This window comes from Gymnoscopelus microlampas (genome assembly GCF_963454915.1).
Source record: "Gymnoscopelus microlampas genome assembly, chromosome: 17".
Taxonomy (NCBI): domain Eukaryota; kingdom Metazoa; phylum Chordata; class Actinopteri; order Myctophiformes; family Myctophidae; genus Gymnoscopelus; species Gymnoscopelus microlampas.
Genome location: NC_139954.1, coordinates 6,590,184 through 6,610,081, shown reverse-complemented (window position 1 = coordinate 6,610,081; position 19,898 = coordinate 6,590,184). Strand labels below are relative to the sequence as shown.

The 19,898-nt window shown below is 41.1% G+C and overlaps 1 protein-coding gene across 1 annotated transcript; it reads right to left on the bottom strand.

The window, feature by feature from the left end:
- Positions 1-4,140: 4,140 nt before the first annotated feature.
- LOC311065200 (kelch-like protein 21) lies at positions 4,141-19,695 on the bottom strand (the record flags this gene model as incomplete). Its single annotated transcript, XM_084085416.1, has 10 exons — positions 19,647-19,695; positions 16,797-17,074; positions 15,748-15,882; positions 14,590-14,781; positions 12,586-12,729; positions 11,329-11,497; positions 7,869-8,015; positions 5,056-5,184; positions 4,680-4,871; positions 4,141-4,298 (listed from the first exon to the last, which is right to left on the bottom strand). Exons 2-10 carry the CDS (start codon positions 17,070-17,072, stop codon positions 4,141-4,143), a joined length of 1,542 nt encoding a protein of 513 aa, XP_083941542.1. The 5' UTR covers positions 17,073-17,074; positions 19,647-19,695.
- Between the last annotated feature and the right edge of the window lie 203 nt (positions 19,696-19,898).

Genomic DNA, 19,898 nt, shown 5'->3' with positions numbered 1-19,898 from the left:
AAAACGCACAACGTAGGTCGGGTTGGGGGGGATAACCGACTTGGTCTCTGCCCTCAGGGAGCCAGTCTCAGGTGGTGCTGGCTGCAGCCTCTCTAATGGCATGGGACCAACAGAAGTGACGTTACAGGGCCAGTAGGGGGTGTCGGTCCAGGAGCCTGAAAGGGTCCGGGTAGGCCGGATTCATCGCTCCTTCTCCTCCTCCATGGTACCATGGTAATCTCAGGCTAATGATGGAATAATGTAATGTTAAACACTAAGTCAAAACCTTACCCTTAACCTCACACACATTCTCATTACACTTTACATGTCTGACCTGACAACACAACTATTTTTTTTCCTGTTGTGAATATTAATAACATGAAAAGCAAGACATTAAGTAGGCTAATTAGGTCCCAGTTAATAACAACAACCAAGAATGTGACTTAATTGAGAAAAAAAAGTTTATTAAATTAAAGCAAACAAATGCAACTAACTACATAGGTGAAATTAAACCAACATAATATAAAAAGGTTTGTTTATTCCAGAGCTACTTCTTTTTGGAGAAAAACATGTTCAATGCAATGTTTGAAATTTGTTAAACTGAGTTATAATATCAAAACAGTGAAGGTAATCCATAAAATATGGCTACAGGATATAGGCAAATGTGTTAATGGAACGACAAGACAACTGTGTCCACACACTAATGTACTTATCCTGAGCCTGTTGTCCATATCTCTAGACAAAAAACTCTTTCATATGTGTGCGCTCATGACATTTTAGATTGTACAGCTGAGTAAAACCCTTTCCACATTCACTGCAAGGAAAGGGTTTAAATCCTGAGTGCACAAGCCTATGTCTTTGTAAATGATGTAAACGACTAAAAGCCTCCCCACACTGATCACAAGGATAGGGTTTAAATCCTGTGTGAATACTCTGGTGTCTATTTAAGATGGACGATTGAGAGAAGCTTTTTCCACACTGGTCACAGTGGTATGGTCTCTCTCCAGTGTGACTTTTCTTGTGTTGATTTAATATAGATTGTCTTGAGAAGCTCTTCTCACACTGGTCACAGTGGTATGATCTTTCTCCAGTGTGAGTTCTCTGGTGTCTTTTAAGGCTGGACATTAAAGTGAACCGTTTCCCACACTGGTCACAGCAGTGGTGTTTTGGTTTAGCCAGGCTCCTTTGTCCCTTTTCTGCTGGAAGGACAGGGAAGCCAGGCAGAAGATCCAACTCTGTATTGAAAACAATGAAAAACGGGAGATAGGTGAGAATCAGAAACATGCAGTAATGTTGGCATTTACAATTGCATTAAGTTGGCATGCATCCACAATCTCCAACCTTCCTAATTGGTGTGTTGTATGAAGAAAATCTTTAAAACATAACAATTTGTCACAACATGGTCATTTATCTTCTCTTTGGCTCCTTTATGATGGCTAATTTGAAACAAAACTAACTACCATGACTGAATAATAATACATGAGGCAGACATACTGTATATCCATAATGTCCTAAAATGAATACAATTTGACTTAAAAGCACTTGGATTCTATAGTGATAGTGCATACTGTGATATATCAAAAATAGACAACAGAAAGTGTAGGCTTGAGAATAAAGGGAACATTGACAATTGCTGCAGTAAAACAGGAGGAAATATGCCAGAGAAAAAGTAACTTACCGAGGTCTTGGTGGTCTTTGGGTTCTTCCTGTTCAGCAGAATTGTTCCTGGTGGGCTGGAGAGAGTTCATCTTCACCTGAAGTCTGGAGTCCAGTCAGTTCTGGTTGAAATGATTGATATCCTGGAGGAGTTGTAGATTAATGCCAACAACACACTCTTCTTATACTAGAGAGCCTGGGGGTGGAACCACTAACTGCCTGCAATGATTGGCCAAAGAGGAGAACAATAGAACCATTTATCCACCAAAAGATGGGTTATACTGACATTCAACCCTTTGCAGGGACAAACAAGTCTGTGGAGGGCCCTTTGAACTTCAAAGGGGGTGTGCACTGAGTTGATTGATTGGGCCATTAATAGTTTCAAACTCGTCAGTGCTCTCTCTAATCAATCAATGAATTCATCAAAGACAGCAAACACTTTAATACCATTCAGAGAGGGGGGGTGGTGTACACACACACACACACACACACACAGATCAGAAAAGCGACCTAGTCTGCCTTTTAGTTATCTGACGCTATTCAGCCTCATAGTATGTGAGATGAGCTGTGGACAGAAACCCAGACAGGGGGCGAAAATATGATTCCTTGCATTACAATAGGGCTTTGCGGCTCGGGCCGGACTATGTTTCTCAGAACCATTGACCATTGGTTGGGTGACATGCCATTTCGTTTGCTGTTGGGTGGAAACATTGCATGTCCAAAACCTTCACTTTTCAGGAAATGTAAAAAAAAGAACCTGTGTTCCAATGGATGCAATGTAGGTATTATTTAGTCACAGATCTACAAGCTCACGTGTTGCATCATGATGCATTGTGAGTGTGTATATCTGCTAATGTTGCTACTTTTGTGACACAGTGGTATGACAAAGTAGGGCATTTGAATTTCCCAGCACCATTGATGCCAAAATTCAGTGGACCTTAATGGAAACAAGCTCGGAGCTTATCTGGGTTATCCTTGTAGCATTATTTTGTATAAATCTGTGCCACCGTGCCTTTTTTTTTGACAAACTGACAAATTGATTGAATAAAGTATTCAATCAATACATTTATTAGAGCTGGTTCCATGAGCACACATTCAAACGGGAGCGGTACCTATGTTCCCTCACAAGTTAAAACTAACACGAACCCCAACCCTAACTCTATCTAACTAACCCCAAGCCTAATCCTAAACTGAGAGAACATAGGGCTGAGGAAACATAGGCATGACCTCATTCAAACTGCCGTTATTTGAAATAGATCATTATTCTTTTAACTGGCGAAAAACAGAGACCATTTATGGGATATGGAATTTAGCACTTTTTATCAGAACGTGTCCCATACAGTGTTTTTGATGCAGCAAAATATTACAGCATTTGTTTAACTAATATAGTTATTTTCATGGCCAACTCCTAAAAAAAGATAAGGAAAAAAAACCTGTTCACTAGGGGTGTGCAGAAATTCACAATACGATACACGATATTGGGCTCACAATATCGATACGATATATGGCACTTTATCATGAAAATATATGGGGGGGGAAAAAGCAAATGCAAACAAATACTTCCAGGGTCATGTTGAATCATGACCATAAAACATTTAATTCTGTGATTTTTTTAATGAGATACTATGTTTAATAAATACCCTTTGTTTAGCCGTTTTCAAATTTTTTTTTTCACAGAATCAAACGTTTTATGGTCATGATTCACCAGGACCCTGGATGGCTTGATTCTAGGCTTAAAATAATTGATATAAATATTTTTGGAAATGTCAATGGGAAAAACGCATTGACTATTTTGGAGTGGAACCATAAAATGGCCGCCACTGCTATGCCCTATAGACATACATTGGGCATGAGTGCATTAGGAAGCATGGCTAAGACCCAGCACGGCGACGCTCCAATGAACAGCAGTGGCCAATGAGGTATCTACGTGTATTTATCTGTGGGGTTTGACACGCTGGAATTGCTTTCCGTCATCTTCCCCACAGTGCACAGGTACGGTATCAGCTGTGGCAGGTTGGTTGGCCGTCCATCCTCATCCTCAGAGACACACATCTGAGATGCCTGCTGTGACTGGTGGGCATCTCCCCCACAAGTTCCCATGTGTCTGTCTCTTCGCAGTACCGCTCAATGGTGTCGTGATACCTGCGTGGAGAGAGACCAGTAACCATTAACAATGTCTGGTGTGGATACACACTGCCATTTTATCCCAGGCTTTCATGGAGCAGCAGCCTCTTACCTCTTCAAGTCCTCATAGTACAGCCCTCCTACTACATATATCTTTTCTTCGACAACAGCCACGGCAGGACAGTGGCGTCGCTTTTTCATGGGGGCACACATGGTCCACTGGTTGGTTTTGGGGTTGTAGCACTCTACATGACTTGTGGCATATGTTGAAACCTCACCAATCTCACCACCTATTAATAAAAATGAAATAAAAAGGATAGTGGCTGTTGGTGGGCGCCGTTAGGTGTTCACAAACTAAGTTGAAGTGAGTGTATTATAGGACTAACAACCAATAAGAACAGGAATTATGCCTATAACGTAGATCCTCCCGTTGAGTGTACAGGCAGCTGGTTCAGTACGTTTCATCTGCATAGGAGCAACTTTTGTCCACACTGATGATTTAGGATCGTACGCGTACACCTGTGCCATACCTTCACCATCTAGATTGAATAAAACACAATAATAACACATCTTTGGACATGCAAGTGATACGTTTTGGTTAAAACTAAAAGTGTTTTGTTAAAAAATGTAAATCTCTATATTGTAATGGTTATCATTGCTATAGTGTTTTATTCAGTAACAGGGGTCTCCCTATTTCTCCAGCTCTTAATAAACAGTGTGTTTGTACACACAGACCAGAAATCTTACATAGTCGAGCTTTAATACTTATGTTAACAAAACAATATCACTAACCCTACCTTTGACCATCATGCTTTACATACATTTAATGCAAAAAACAAAATAAAAAACAACAACACCACAACCTCTTGAAACCCAGCAAGCTGAAAGCTATACTGCAGGTGCATAAACATGCTCCATACCAATAACATAGATCAGTCCATCTAGTGTGACTACAGCAGGACTGGCAATGACAGTTTTGGTATCTGGCATTCTGACAGACTCCAGGAGCTGCCAGGCGTTGGTTTTGGGGTTGTAGCGCTCCACTGTGTCACTCGTATCGATATCCCCGATGCCACCCACTGCAAACACATAGCCGTCCAGCATCACCATGCCTATGGACCATGGTGGCGCCGGGGAAGAAAAAGAAAAACAGGATTCAAATTGATGACTATGGTTATATGCAGCCTCAGTGGTGGAAAGTAAGCACATTTACCCAATTTGAGGCAACAATCCGTAGCAGCTTAGCAGTTATTCCAAAACAAAGTTAAATTGAACGTCATGGTTTGACAGTCTTACTGAATGCACAGCGCGCCTCATTCATGGGAGCCATCTCCAACCATGAGTCATGAGAACGGTCATAGCGCCACATCTCCCTACTGACTGATTCATCATCGAAACATCCTCCAGCCAAATACAAAGCAGAGCCTATGTTGGGAGAAGAGCAGAATTAAAACAACGAGTTATGCCTTGATTGTTAAAGAAATGAAGATTTTCAGAGCTAAAAATCCATTGCAATTAAAGATAACAGGACATCTTTACTGTGATGTCACCACTTAACATTCAGAACAGTCCAAAACAACTGTATTCTGAGCCCAGCTTAAATCTGTACACGCACTACATTCTTTTTTAAAACAATTTGGAAATCTGGTAGCATCACACTACACTACAGGATACTATCAGGGCTGCCAAGTCCCACCCTTTCAGAGTGAGAGTCAAGCAATTTAACCTCTTCTCACGCCTCACGCCACACTTGGCATTCACACGCAAATTTCACTTCTATGTAGTATTTTCATAACTTGCTGCTTGCCGTTAACGCCGTAGTTCAAGGGCAGGCGTGCTTTCAAATGCCAACGCAAACTAGTCAAAATCCAAAGCACTGATTTCCATTGGCTCATCGTCCTGCGACTTATTTTCAAATAGCCTCTGTATAAAATAGGGCTAAAGTGGTTAATGTATGTTTCAGAATATCATAATTTATATCTACAAAACTAGTAACTATGACAACATACACACTAGCGCGCTGCAGGGTTATATGATATCAAGGCGATGAAGACACTTAAATATTACATTTATATTTGTATTACATAAACTGCAGACCGTCTGCCACTCTAAGTTCTTTTAGATCACCATTTACAAAATGATTTCCCTTTCTCTACTAGTCGATTTTCCAATGAATGGATGAGGCATCGCCACGCTTTTTAGTCTCGTTTATTTGCAGAAACTAAATTGTAGGATAATATTAAAGTAGGTCTATGGCACCCATCTTAATCATATAATGTAAATAAAGTAGCCCACTAAATATAAATGTCAGAGGTGAGTGCTGAGTCACTATGACGCCTCATCTTTCAAATTAATTAACATGCCTCATCTTTCTAATTAATTAACATGCTAAGGTGCCTCATCATCGACTTGGGTCGTCTTTCTGCTATTGCAGCTATTGTTATGTAAGTACATCAAATGACATGTGAATGCATATGAGGTGAGTCACTATAACGCCTCACCATCGTCTTAAGTCATCTTTCCAATGCATTAACATGCTAAGGTGCAGCTATTGTTATTGAAGTTAATCAAAATCAAAAGACCTTGAAACTGCTTGAATTATAGAGGCCCATAATTTCAGAGTTTGAAACTTTGAAGCTCTGAACAAAACAAAGACATACAATTTATTTTTTTATATTATTGTTCTGGTTCTAATCTTGTTACAGTATCACGGAGAAGAAATATGGTGTTGAGCAAAGTTGCTTTTCATTATGTTAAGAGTTACTGATCATGCTGATGCTGTATGTTATTAAAGTCTTTTTTGTATTCATTGACATTTTATGAATAGGCTAAATGTTTTTCTTTGTTACAATTGTTTTAATTTCTACTTGTTGTGGTCAATTTTTAACACAGTATATAAAGTAGCCGGAAACAGTTTTTTAAATTGCAAAAATAATTGGGTGGAGAGGCTGCCTCGATAATGACAGAAGACGACTGAATAATGACATCCGACAGTCAGGTCTAATCCTAATGTAGACTTGGTAGTATAATAATATTTCTAGCAATTGATAATATTTCTGCCATATTCCCTATTCAGGGTAAAGAGCAGGAGAGCACGAGGAAACCGACAGTGCAAGGAGAGCAGCTGGCGTCACAACGGTCTTAATGTTAATTTAAATTGAGAAATTCCTTTAAATGTTAAAAAGGGTATGCGGCTATAAGCATCCCCTCCTTTAAGTCTCAGTCCTAACTTTTCCTGAAACTTGGCAGCCCTGGGATACTCTTATAAGTTTCTCTCATGAGAATATTCTAAACATGCACACACTACAAGATTTTAAAATGATGGGGCATCACACGCATCACACGATTTTATAACGATTATCGGGCTTGCCGGAACAACCCAAACGCAGCATCTCGAGCCATTTAATCCCATGTGATCAAATGCAGAAGCTGACGTAATACCATGCCACATAGCAACAAGCCTCAGCTGTCAAACACACCCACCACTCAAAAAAAAAAAGAAGCTCAACACATTAATTTCACGTTTGTCTCCTTGTAAACCATCTCTCTCACGGTCTTCTACTCCAGTCGACTCACCTGCAGTGTTGATTTCGTAGACTAAAACTCTGACGAAAAATGTTTGTCGGCTACCTTTTTTCTCTGACGAAAACTACATACACACTAAATAAAAACTAAGCTATGATGACTAAAACTATGACTAAATATATTGACAATTCCATCAACAAATAAAAACTAGACTAAAATGTTAGGAAGGGACTAGTGGAGAATTTTTATTTTATGTTTGGTTGCGCTCGGGTGTTGAGCTCTGAAAATAGCAGATCTACAAGCTCACAACGCGTCGCGCTGCCACGCGTTGTGAGCTTGTAGATCGGCTATTTTCAGCATGCAACCAAGTGTAAAATCAGCCAGTACGACGCCATCAAGGCACCGCCAAAATACATTATAGTTGACTAAATCAACTGTAGATTTAGTCGACTATAATCTTACATTTAGTCAACTAAAACTAGACAAAATCAAAAACATTTCAGATGACTAAAACTAAAAGGATGTTATTGAAAAGACTGACTAAAACTGAATCAAAATGTGACGTCAAAATCAACACTGCTCACCTGATACAACCAGACCAGACAAACACACATGTGAGGGCAGACATCCCAGAGTCCTCCATTGACGTGTCAGGGGATCAAAGCATGCGAGGCTGAGAGGCAGGTCCTCATCGTCAGCGTCTCCTCCCACCATCACTATCACTTCACGCACTGGGTAGTCACAGCACAGTGAAAGATTACCATGGCACAAATCACCAGTCGTTAAATGAATCCAGGAGACAATTGGTCTATTAGCCCAGGCGTTTCGGGCCATATTTTGATGGAATCGTGCACTTTACGATAAAAGCATGAAATTTGGCACACAGTTAGGGCATGCCATAAGGAACATTTTTGGCTATAGGGCCATCGCAGATTTGTCCTGTGGTAACCATTTTCCAAAATGGCCTCCATCTGCTGTTATTTTACCAATAGCTCAGGTGCTAGACCACCTAGGATCTTGATTCTGGTGACTAATCCTACATTTTCAAGTATGAGGAATACACTGGTACTATTTAGAATTGTCCTGTGGTAACCATGGCAGCCATTTTTCAAAATGGCCGCCACCTTCTGTCATTTTACCAATAACTCAGGTGCTAGACCACCTAGGATCTAGATTCTGGTGACTAATCCTACATTTTCAAGGATGAGGAATACAGTGGTACTATCCACAACATGCTAGTAACTACCTAACTAACTACAGTACATGAGGAGGCTGATACTCGCGTCATATTACACCTAGAAGATGCTATGAAGGAAGGGTATAGCAAGGTGACAATACGCACAGTAGACACGGATGTGCTGGTCCTGGCAGTAACGTCAGCCTAACACCTCCACTTGACTGAGCTGTGGGTTGCTTTTGGAACTGGGAAAAGTTCCTTAGCTGCTACCCCAGACAAAATAGATGACTGGATGGAGCCTCTGGAGCGATTTGTGGTATTGCTCTATGACCGCACAAGCGGCCAGGCTTCAGTGAATCAGGCACGGAAGCAGCTATTCACCCAGAAGGGTAGAACAATTGATGGACTCCCCCCAACACGAGCTGCACTGATTCAACATACAAAGAGGGCAGCCTACCAAGCTGGCCACTGCTGGGGACAGGTGATGGTTGCAGCCCCTGAACTCCCATCCCCAGGTGAATGGGGGTGGAAGAGGAAGGAGACAGGTGAATACACATCATTTAATCCACTTCTTTACACTTGTAAACCTGTGATCTGACAATAAAGCTGATTCTAATTTTGACAGGAGGATGGGAAGTGCACTGGACCACACAGAAGCGAGCCTGGCCTGTCGAGAACTTCTCCGCTGTGGTTGCAAAAAGGGATGCAGTGGACAATGCAGATGTGTTAAGGCAGCACTTCAGTGTACTGCCCTTTGCTACTGTGGTGGACTGTGCAACTAACATTGTGTAGATTATCTGGCTTTATTGAATAGACCCCTTAACAGACGACGTCACACTGATAAGAACCAGTCTGCGCGGAACCAGTATGCGCGCAATGAAACCCATTCTATCAGGTCTCGCTAGGACGCGCCTCACTAGCCAACACACAAGAGGGGGTTGGGGTGTGCTGAAACCAGCGCACCCCAAAACAACAGGTTGAGAATTGATAGCGTGAAACAATCACCTGTGCGTCCAGTCTCAATGTTGGTAAACAAATAATTGGTCTATATGCCATTAGGCTATGACTCATGAGTACTCTGTCTTTGTTGTGTCTTATAGTCCATTGAAAATAATTATGCAATACTACTACTAATAAAAGAAACATTCTTGACTCTCACGTATCAGTTTGAAAACATGTACTGTACTACACCATTACATATTTTGATGGGTTTACTATTATTTAATTAACTGAATGCCAGATATATGTAGTTAGGTAGTAGCATGTTAGTACCGCTGTATTCCTCATCCTTGAAAATGTAGGATTAGTCACCATAATCAAGATCCTAGGTGGTCTAGCACGTGAGTTATTGGTAAAATGACAGCAGGTGGCGGCCATTTTGGAAAATGGCTGCCATGGTTACCACAGGAAAAATCTGCGATGGCCCTATAGCCAAAAATGTTCCTTATGGCATGCTCTAACTGTGTGCCAAATTTCATGCTTTTATCGTAAAGTGCACGATTCCATCAAAATATGGCCCGAAACGCCTGGGCTATATGTTTGAAAGTTATGGTTAAAGCTGCACTATGTCACTTTCTTGTTCCACCCCAGATTTGAATCGGGGTCTGACATTTTTGCTACTGAGCCAATAGAGCCTGCCTGCTTGCTCAGGGGAGGAATTTAATTTTCGTGTCAAACCAGATTGATTGATGTACTTTATTTAGTAAGACAGTACATGGAAGTACAAATTCACAATACAAGGTCTACTAAACTGGAAGACTCATTAAGCACTGAGCTTGTTTAAGATGAGATCCCCATGCACACAAATCATGATGACATATAAGAGACAGACAGATATACACACTACTATACAGAATGTCATACAATCAGCTTACAGGTTACTGGCATGAAGAGTGAAAAATATGTACAAAAGAAGAAAAAGAAAAGGGGGAGGGGGTAGGGGGGTAGGTTAAGACTTGGACAGGGGCCATTTTCGAATTGCAGCCTCCTGAAGGTGTGATTTTAGGGCAGTTTTGAAAGTGAGTAGGGTTTTACACTCCTTTACTCCTTTTGGTAGGGCATTCCACATTTTTGATGAATAGCATGAGAACGAGTTAATTCATTTTGTTGAGCCAAATCTGGGTTGAACATGATTTGTGGAGCTGCCTCTGGTGTTATGATCATGGACATTAACATTTTGGAAGTATTTTGACAAATACAGGGGGATCCCAATGTTGTGGTGTATCTTGAAGACCAGGCCCATAGCAAGTTGCTGTACTCTGTCCTCAACCCTAAGCCATCCAATCCTAGTAAAATGAGCAGGGGTTAGATGGGTTTTGTAATTGAGGCCAAGAAGTAGCCTTACTAGTTTGTTTTGGGATGTTTGGAGCCTTGTTTTTAAGGCCTTGGAGGTGTTGTGATACCATGAAGTGCATGCATAATCATAATAACCTTAAATGGTGTCAAAAGTTGTGTCCAACATAGACACAGGATCTAAATGTCTCAATAGAAGAGCAGGGAGACCAAATACAACATACCACCCCAATTGTATAAATTATAATGTATTAACATATTCGACCACACAGACTGTACAAAATAACATTTTATTCAGTTAAAAAGGTGACATAATATATCTTTAACTAAAGCTCAAAAATCTACATCAAAGCTTGAATTGTAAAATAATAAAATGATGCAATACTAATTATGAATCCCACCCGAAGAGCAAACTAAACTCTTGACAAATCCCAAAAAGAATAAAAATAAATGCTATTGCCTAATCGAGGAATTTGTCTTGGCACTGGAAACTCCTCTTTGGATAAAAGCGCTATATAAATGCACCATTTACCATTTATCAGTAACAGCATGCATGCATGTGTGAGGCAGGGTACCTGTGGACCAGCGTTGCTGTGCTCTGTGGCTGAAGGGCAGCAGATTCTGGCTCTTGGCCTCAGAGAGGAGCCTCTGACAGCCCTGGGATTCTTTCACCACGTCCAGACACTCGATCACATCATGGAGGTCGGAGGGGCTGATAAAAGGCAGACGGATCTGTTCGAGCACCTAAAAGAACAAACAGAACATTGATTATAGACTCATCTGGATATTCGGTGAACAGCATTAACCACTTGAACCCCAGCATCCTTATTCTGGGGGGGACATTAGACAAACATAGCAGATCTCCAAGCTCACGTGTCACGTTGTGACGCATTGTAAGCTTGTAGATCTGCTAAATTTGAAGAAGGGGTTTGGTGTAGACAGAAAAAAATAACTGTCCGAGTACAGAGCCAACTCAGGCCCAGTTTAAGTGGTTAAACATTGTCTTCAAATCTCTACATCTGCTTCAGGAAAAGGTGAGGAAACAAACATGTACATATGCTACCATGTAATACTTGGGGTGTCGAGTAAATCAATATAAATTGAAAAACGTTGATCAATCAATCAAAATGAGAAAAAACTATTGGAATCATGACCTTAAAATTGAAAATCTAAGTAAGTAAGTTGTTGGATGAAGTTGAAACTCTAATTGCTATCAAGAGCTTGAATGGTGGCACTGTCTGTTTGACATAAAAATGCACACTGCAGTGGGTAGCTTGTCTAAAAAAGAATATTGCCCACTCTTTTACACTCCATACACTGGAAATGTGACAAATAAACTGAAGTTGAAGGTAAAAGAAGAGCCATGTACCTGTCAAACTACTTCAAAAGAGTGATAAACGCAAACGGAGAAAACACCATAGGGAGCTTCTCTGATCTCCTCTGATTTTCTGTAAATACACTTGTATTGCTCCTGCAGTAGTATTGATGATTTCTTGTTTGTGTCCTTATATGTCTTGATGAATTGATCACATCACAAGAAATATAAACACATTTCAGGTCACAACGCGTCGCATTGCGACACATTGTGAGCTTGTAGATCTGCTATTTTTGGCGAAGAGATTTGGTGTACAGTAGATTGCACAAAGTACAGTGAAATTCAGGTCTGTTTCATTAGTATAGAGGGTCTAAGTGGTTAAACTGAAGCGATATCGGTAAATTCCAAATATTATCAAAGTATTCTGCTGCACCCCTGGTCTTGCGTCATGGACACGGCACCCTCTTTGAGAACAACTGCTCTAGAAAATCAGGTGAAACGCTGAGAAGGGACTGACCTTCTCAAAACTACGTATGTGGGTGGGACACTTGTTCAGCCACAGCATGGCAGCCTCCATCGCCATCTCCTCTTTAAGGACATTGAGATCATCACTGGCAAGGATCTCCATCAGTTTGTCCACAGAGAGAGAGAGGAACGCTTCCTAGGGGCAGAAAAAAAGTAGAAAAGTAGAAAAAAAGAGAGACCAGTTGATACAGATCTGATTACCGTAACTCAGTGGCACGTCCACACTTTATTGACTGGGGTGGCCCTCTTAGGGCGTGCAGGGGACAGAACAGCATTAAATGCCATTTTTGTCTCTCGACTATATCTACTTAAAAAACTAAAATTAGTGTCTTATTGTGTTTAACATTTTTGTAAATAATAGCCTTTTTTCCCTTCCATTTCAAATCATTACACGCAAATCAACGTTGTATGTGGAATGAACGGAAGATACACGGATTCATGCAGCATGAATACAATAGGCTAGATATTAAAGTTTGATTTAAAAGATGGCAACATGAGTGTGTGGCAATAGATAAGAATTAAAAGGCCGGCTCGAAACGTTACCACTTGTAAACGTATTTGGGAGCAGCAATTGGTGTGCGGACTCTTTTTTTATTCTCATCTATTGTTACTGTTGTTGGTCTAGCACCCAACCAAGTAGGTTTGGATGTGTGTGTCTTTTGGCTGTTTTTCAGTTTTTCTTTCAACTTGAGTGTGGCACCATTCTAATGTTTCAGAGCGCATCATTTATTCATGGTCGGCCATTTTCTATAGTCATGTTTTTAATTCATGCATTCAAATGAACGCCATGTAAAGACCATGAGTCATGACTATAACCCGTTTCTTTACAGCGTTGAATTTGAGTAGCCACAACCATAGCCTTTGGCAATGAAACTACTTCTGACCGTCATTCTTGTCTTCAGGAAATGCAAATACTAGTAAAGTAATACTAAAACATGCTAACTTAACCACTTAAACCCCATATGGTTGAGCGGAGTCTCTCAGGGCTCTATACTAGTGTATTTTCTGATTTCTGTCATTGTGGGGAAAGCCTTCGCAGAAAATAGCCGAGCGACAAGCTCACAACCTGCCGCCATTTTCTGAGAAAGCTTTCCCCACAATACGGATACTGTGGTTTAAGTGGTTAAGTACAGTACTAAAGTAAATGTACTTAGTTACTGTCAAACAAGTTGGGAAATGTATGGAACGGATGCCTCAATAGGCTCATATTATGCACAGCAGTCATATTGGAAAGAAATTGGGCCGCTTCCTTACTTCCATCACAGGTCTTACCAATTATACTAACGAAGGCTCCGTTCCATTCTGGTCAAACAGAGTCAGGGTACTGATATTGTGCATGTTGGCTCACTGGAAACACTCTGCTACACCAGTGAGTCTCAAAGTGTGGTCCAGGGACCCTCATGGTTCCTTGAAGGGGTCCCAAATGGCCTCTAACGGGTGTGTAACTCCTCTGAGAGTGTATAAATTAACAGAATTATGGGGGTCCTTGAAATTTAAAAGTTTGAGAACCACTGTGCTACACTAAATCAGGGGTCTTCAACGTTTTCAGGCCTAGAACCCCCTAGCTGAGAGAGAGATGAAGCAGGGACCCCCTCTATATTGTATAAAATTGTGTTTCAGATTAAAACAATCTGCTCTTTTTTCCCTCTACACCAAACACCTCTTTGCCAAAAATAGCCGATCTACAAGCTCACAACACCTTGCAGCGCGAGGCGTTGTGAGCTTGTAGATCGGCTATTTTTTGGCTAAAGTTCTCCTCAGAAAAGGGATGCTAGGGTTCTAGTGGTTACGGTAAAGAAAAATTACACAAAGATTTGGCGGACCCCCTGCAGTAACTCTGAGGACCCCCTAGGGGTCCCGGACCCCCTGTTGAAGACCCCTGCACTAAATGGAACAGAGCGTTCATTAGAATCATTGGTAACACCTGTGCAGGAAGTAAGGACGAGGCCTAATTTCTTTCCAATATGGCTGCTGTGCATTAGAGCCAATCTCTGACCTGCTGGTAGATGACGCCGAAGTGTTCCAGAAGGTAGTCCATGCTGCTTTTCTCCAACATCTGACAGGAGTAAGCCTCAGCCAAGCAGTGAATGGCTACACAGTTGTTCTCGTCCATGTGACGCTCCATGTAGTGACAGCAGGCCTCTTCAACAGCTGTGACATTCAGCAAGTTTGATGCTGCTAGCAGGGCCTAGATCAAATAAACCATTGGTTCTCAAAGTGGGGTCCGGGGACCCCCAGGGGTCCTTGAGGGAGTTCCAGGGGGTCCCCAGCTAAATGATGGATAGTTAGGAACCAAATGGACCCTTGTGGGTCTGTAACTCTGAGAGTGTACAAATGGAACCAAATGGACCCTTACGTGTCCATTTGGTTCCATTTGTACACTCTCAGAGTTAAATGAACATTGATTTTACAATATGAATTGGGGTCCCAGAGATCGAAATTCCATAAAATAGGGGTCCGTAGCCTTATGCATGCCAAACTGGGGGTCCTTCAATTAAAATGGTTGAGAATTCACTGCTAGAGCTGTAAAAATCATCTCTTCTGGGGGGGGGTCCATGGTACAGTATATCTTTTCAAATGGGGGTCTGCGGGCTAATACGTGTCAATTTGGGAGTCCTTGACATGAAAAAGTTTGAGAACCACTGAAATAAACAACATATTGTTACTGTCGGGCAGAAACCTCATATCTCCATAATTCAAAGTTTTTTTTGTTTCCATGAATTAATGCCCTACTTCGTCATACCACAGTGTCACACAAAAGTAGCAAAAATAGGTGATCTACAAGCTCACACACTCACAACGCACCGCAATGTGACACGTTGTGACAAGTGGTTCACAAACATTTCTGTACCAGGGCACACTTGAAAATCTCAAAAGTGTTTGTGTGTTATTTCATCATTAAAATCATGGTTTTGCCAATTATTTGGGGGAAAATACCCAATACCCAATTTTAATATATAGAAGGATATTGAACCAATGAAAAGTATTATTAGGAACTTGTGATTAAATAATAACTACATTGGATGCAAGAGACAGACTTTTTTCCCCTGAAAAAAATTACAGTTTTGGACATACTGTACAAGGTTTCCACCTGACAGTGACGATATGTTTTAAGCAAAAAAGATCTAAATTGAAGATGATCATAATACAATACCTGCACATTTGTTGTGGAGATGACCACCGTTGATGTGTAGGCAAAGGTCAGCAGCATGTCGATCATCTGAGGTTCCACTCCATTGAGGATCACCCTCTCCTGTTTGGACTCCATCAAGTCCATTGTAAACATCGCCTGTGCAGGTTTAAAAGGTTATTGGTTGGCTTAGAACAGTGGTTCTCAACCTGTGGGTTGGGACCCCCCAGGATCCCCTGATTTTTTGGGCGGTCCCCAGATGGCTGTTGACTGAACGTCTCGCAACATGTAGATCTGCTATTTTCACAATATTTATCTGTGGAGCTAAACGTAATGCCTCAACACCTACAATTCCAAGTGCTTGTCAGGGTGGGGGTCCCCAGTTCAAATGTGATTATTTTGGGGGGTGGCGGTCTGAAAAGGTTGAGAACCACTGGCAGAACAGTGATGGGGGCCGTGAGGATACTGCAAGTGGGCCCCAAAATCATTGGTAACCCAATAATTTAATCATTAATATAATATTACTAAAAGCAATAGTATATTGCTTTTTTTTTTACTTCAAGACCTTGAAAATGGGTTTTCATTGTTATACCAATAAAAACTCTTCAAGGCAGGGACTTAAAAAATGTGTGCAAATCTTTGCATACATATATTTTTAAAGAACATTTTTAACTCAAATCTTTGCTTCTGGGGGTCCCTGGAACAACATATTTTTGAGATGGGGGTCCACGGCCAAATACATATCATTTTAGGGGTCCTTCACATGAAAAAGTTTGAGAACCATTGATTTATAGCAACATATTTTGTTTCTTAAACTGTTTGATTTAGAAGACATTTGTAGAATCCCCCAGAAGCAAAGATTTGAGTTACAAATGTTCACTTTAAAAATATATATTCCGATATATATTTTTCACAAAATAGCATAACTACAAGCTCGTAGCACGGCGCTCGGTGCCGCTCTATGAGCTTCTATATCTGCTATTTTTTAATAGGCCAAAGAAATCTAAAAATGACACACAGATGCGTTCCCGGTCTTAATGGGTAAACAACAGCAGGTCCATAAATGCATTTACCTCAAAGTAAGAGCTAAAGGAGGCTAGAACATTACGGTGAGCGGGGAAGTCCTGTCCCCGACAGCACAGAACCACGTCGCAGAGAGCGTTGTCGAGTCGAAGGCGGTTCAGACCCTCTAAGACTTTGTTGGGATGCGTGGTTTCCACAAACACAAAGTCGTCACTGTCCACGGAGGAGGACAGCGGTACTCTGGTGTCGTCCTCCCGAAGTTCAAAGGCAACATCCATAGGGCAGCGGGGTGGTAAACTGGCATCGATTGGATTCACTTCAGCCATTGCTATACCAGACCTATATGATAGAACGAGAGGATAGAATGTAAATAGTAAAAGAGACCTGAGTTGCAACTGTTTTTTCCTCGTCTATTTTTGATCCCACCCCCCGTGTGAAAGTCTCTTTATACAGTACGTAACTTAATACTTATACCGCACCTTTAATGAACAGAATACTTGTCAGTGTGACAGCAATACCATCACATTATGATAGGGGTCTTCAACAGGGGGTCCGGGACCCCAAGGGGGTCCTCAGAGCTACTACAGGGGGTCCGCCAAATCTTTGTGTGATAGGATTTAGTTTTTTTTTACATTAACCACTTGAACCCTAGAATTCCTTTTCTGAGGGGAACATCGGCTATGAACATACATAGCCGAACATACATAGCCGACATCGGCTATGAAAATACATACCCGATCTACAAGCTCTCAACGCCTCGCGCTGCGAGGCGTTGAGAGCTTGTAGATCTGCTATTTTTGGCAAAGAGGCTATAGGTGTAGAAAGGAAAAAAGAGCAGACTAAGTAAAAAAAAAACTTTAATCTGAAACACAATTTTATACAATATAGAGTAGGGGGTCCCTGCTTCATCTCTCTCTCAGCTAGGGGGTCCTTGGCCTGAAAACGTTGAAGACCCCTGCATTATGAGATAGTGTAACCAAGTCCAACATCTAGGGCTGGGTATTGCCTACAACCTCACGATAAGATACGTATCACGACACAGAGGCCATGATATGATATCATGTATCGCGTCCTACTGTGTCCTACTGAATTTACTTTTGCACTTTTGTCCTAGACAACCGACTGCCGATGTTTTGACCAATATATTGTCAGAAAATGTAAAGTTTCCAAATCAATTTGAAAAACTTAGTCGATAACATTTAAACAAAAAGCAAGGAAATAAATAAATAATATATAATAAAATAAAATAACTAATGTTTTGATGGATAAAGGCAAAAGATTTAATCATTAATAAATGCAAATTAAATATTCTCTTTACATTTCTTTTTACTGCAACTCATGTCTGAGTCTCAGACACACACAAACGCACCATAGCTGATGTTTTTTGTGTTTTTTTAAAAGCCGCGTCACACAGCATTTCCTGATATGGTAGCCTCTGTATTGATACGAATATTGGCAAGGAATACGATATGATTATTGCCGTATCGATTCATTGAACCCACCACATCTATGGAGCTCGCCGCAACAAGATGAAAACACTTTGAGATGTCTTGTCAAACTCTAAGCCTGCATTAAAAAGCAAGTCTTTTGCACATGATCTACAAAGGCGATAGGTGCGTATAGGAAAAGACCAAACGAGTGCCCCAAAGTACTGAAAGAAAAAGGTCCTGCACACTGTCTTCAAATGCAATTAAAACGTTTTTTTTATGGGAATAACAACAACATAAAATATAACCTGATCTAACAAGCCGAAACGTTGGTATTCCCATTAAAACGTTTTCATTGCATTTGATGACAGTGTGCGGGAGTTTTTTCTTTCAAACTCTTAAGCCTGCAAAATACATTCCACATTATAACACAATTCTTGTTCTGTGACGATTGCAGCGGATACTTGTATTAAGGGGGTTTGGGGAAAGTCTTCAACAGGGGGTCCGGGACCCCTAGGGGGTCCTCAGAGCTACTACAGGGGGTCCGCCAAATCTTCGTGTGATATATAATATATATTGTTTTACCATAACCACTTGAACCCTAGCATCCCTTTTCTGAGGAGAACATTGGCCAAAAATAGCAGATCTACAAGCTCACAACGCCGTGAGCTTGTAGATCTGCTATTTTTGGCAAAGAGGTTCAGGTGTAGAGGGGGAAAAGAGCAGACCAAATAAACAAAAAAAGTTTAATCTGAAACACAATATAGAGTAGGGGGTCCCTGCTTCATCTCTCTCTCAGCTAGGGGGTCCTTGGCCTGAAAACGTTGAAGACCCCTGGAGTAGATTGAGTATTATTATTTTACATAGAGTATTCATTCACTGCTCATTCCTTACCCTCCCGATGTACATCTATCTCTACCTGCCCCAACCATCCTAATCAGCCCCAAATGACTGCTATTAAACAAACACGACGTTCGCCACATTGATTTGTTTTTAGGTGTCAATGTGAAGTGACAACAACAACATTCTAACATTCACACGAGAACAAACAAACAGCTTCCCTGACAACATAATTAGCCCTGATACCGAACGCCATACCTTCACCTGGTGAAACAACACAGCTTTCACCATATAGGAGTTGCATTAGGGAACGCACACATCGTTACATTTAATGGCTTTATTTCGTCATAGCGCTACATATGGTGAAGTATAGTAGTGCAGGTCATTGCAACAACCACTGGTCTTGTGATGTGAACAATTAAAACGGGGCCAAATATTCTAAACTTTCCGCGATTCTGTCAATAATCATATTCTGTGAGACACAGAAACTATAGCCGTCTACCCGGAAGACGCCATTGTAACGTTAGCATCCGGGAGCTAACGATGCTACAGGGAGCAGCAGTAACAGTACAGTTCAACATTCAGGTCAAACAATTCATGGTTTAAATGACAATAAACGAGTTGAGTTGTGACTCACCGCACCGCTGAGTATAATTTGTACCTCGTTTATGAGACGTTTTTCACCATGTTTTTACAAACCATAGAGGTAAACCATAGAGGTATAATATAACTAGAGGGCGGATTGCCCCGCCCCCAGCTATCATTTCAATGAATGTGCTCAGTGGCGTTTTGAAGCACCCGGAAGACTGCCGGAAGTAGAATTATTGAGTCGATTTTGACGCGAACAGTCTTCTCCCGGGTGGTTGAAGCCAGAAGGCACCAAGC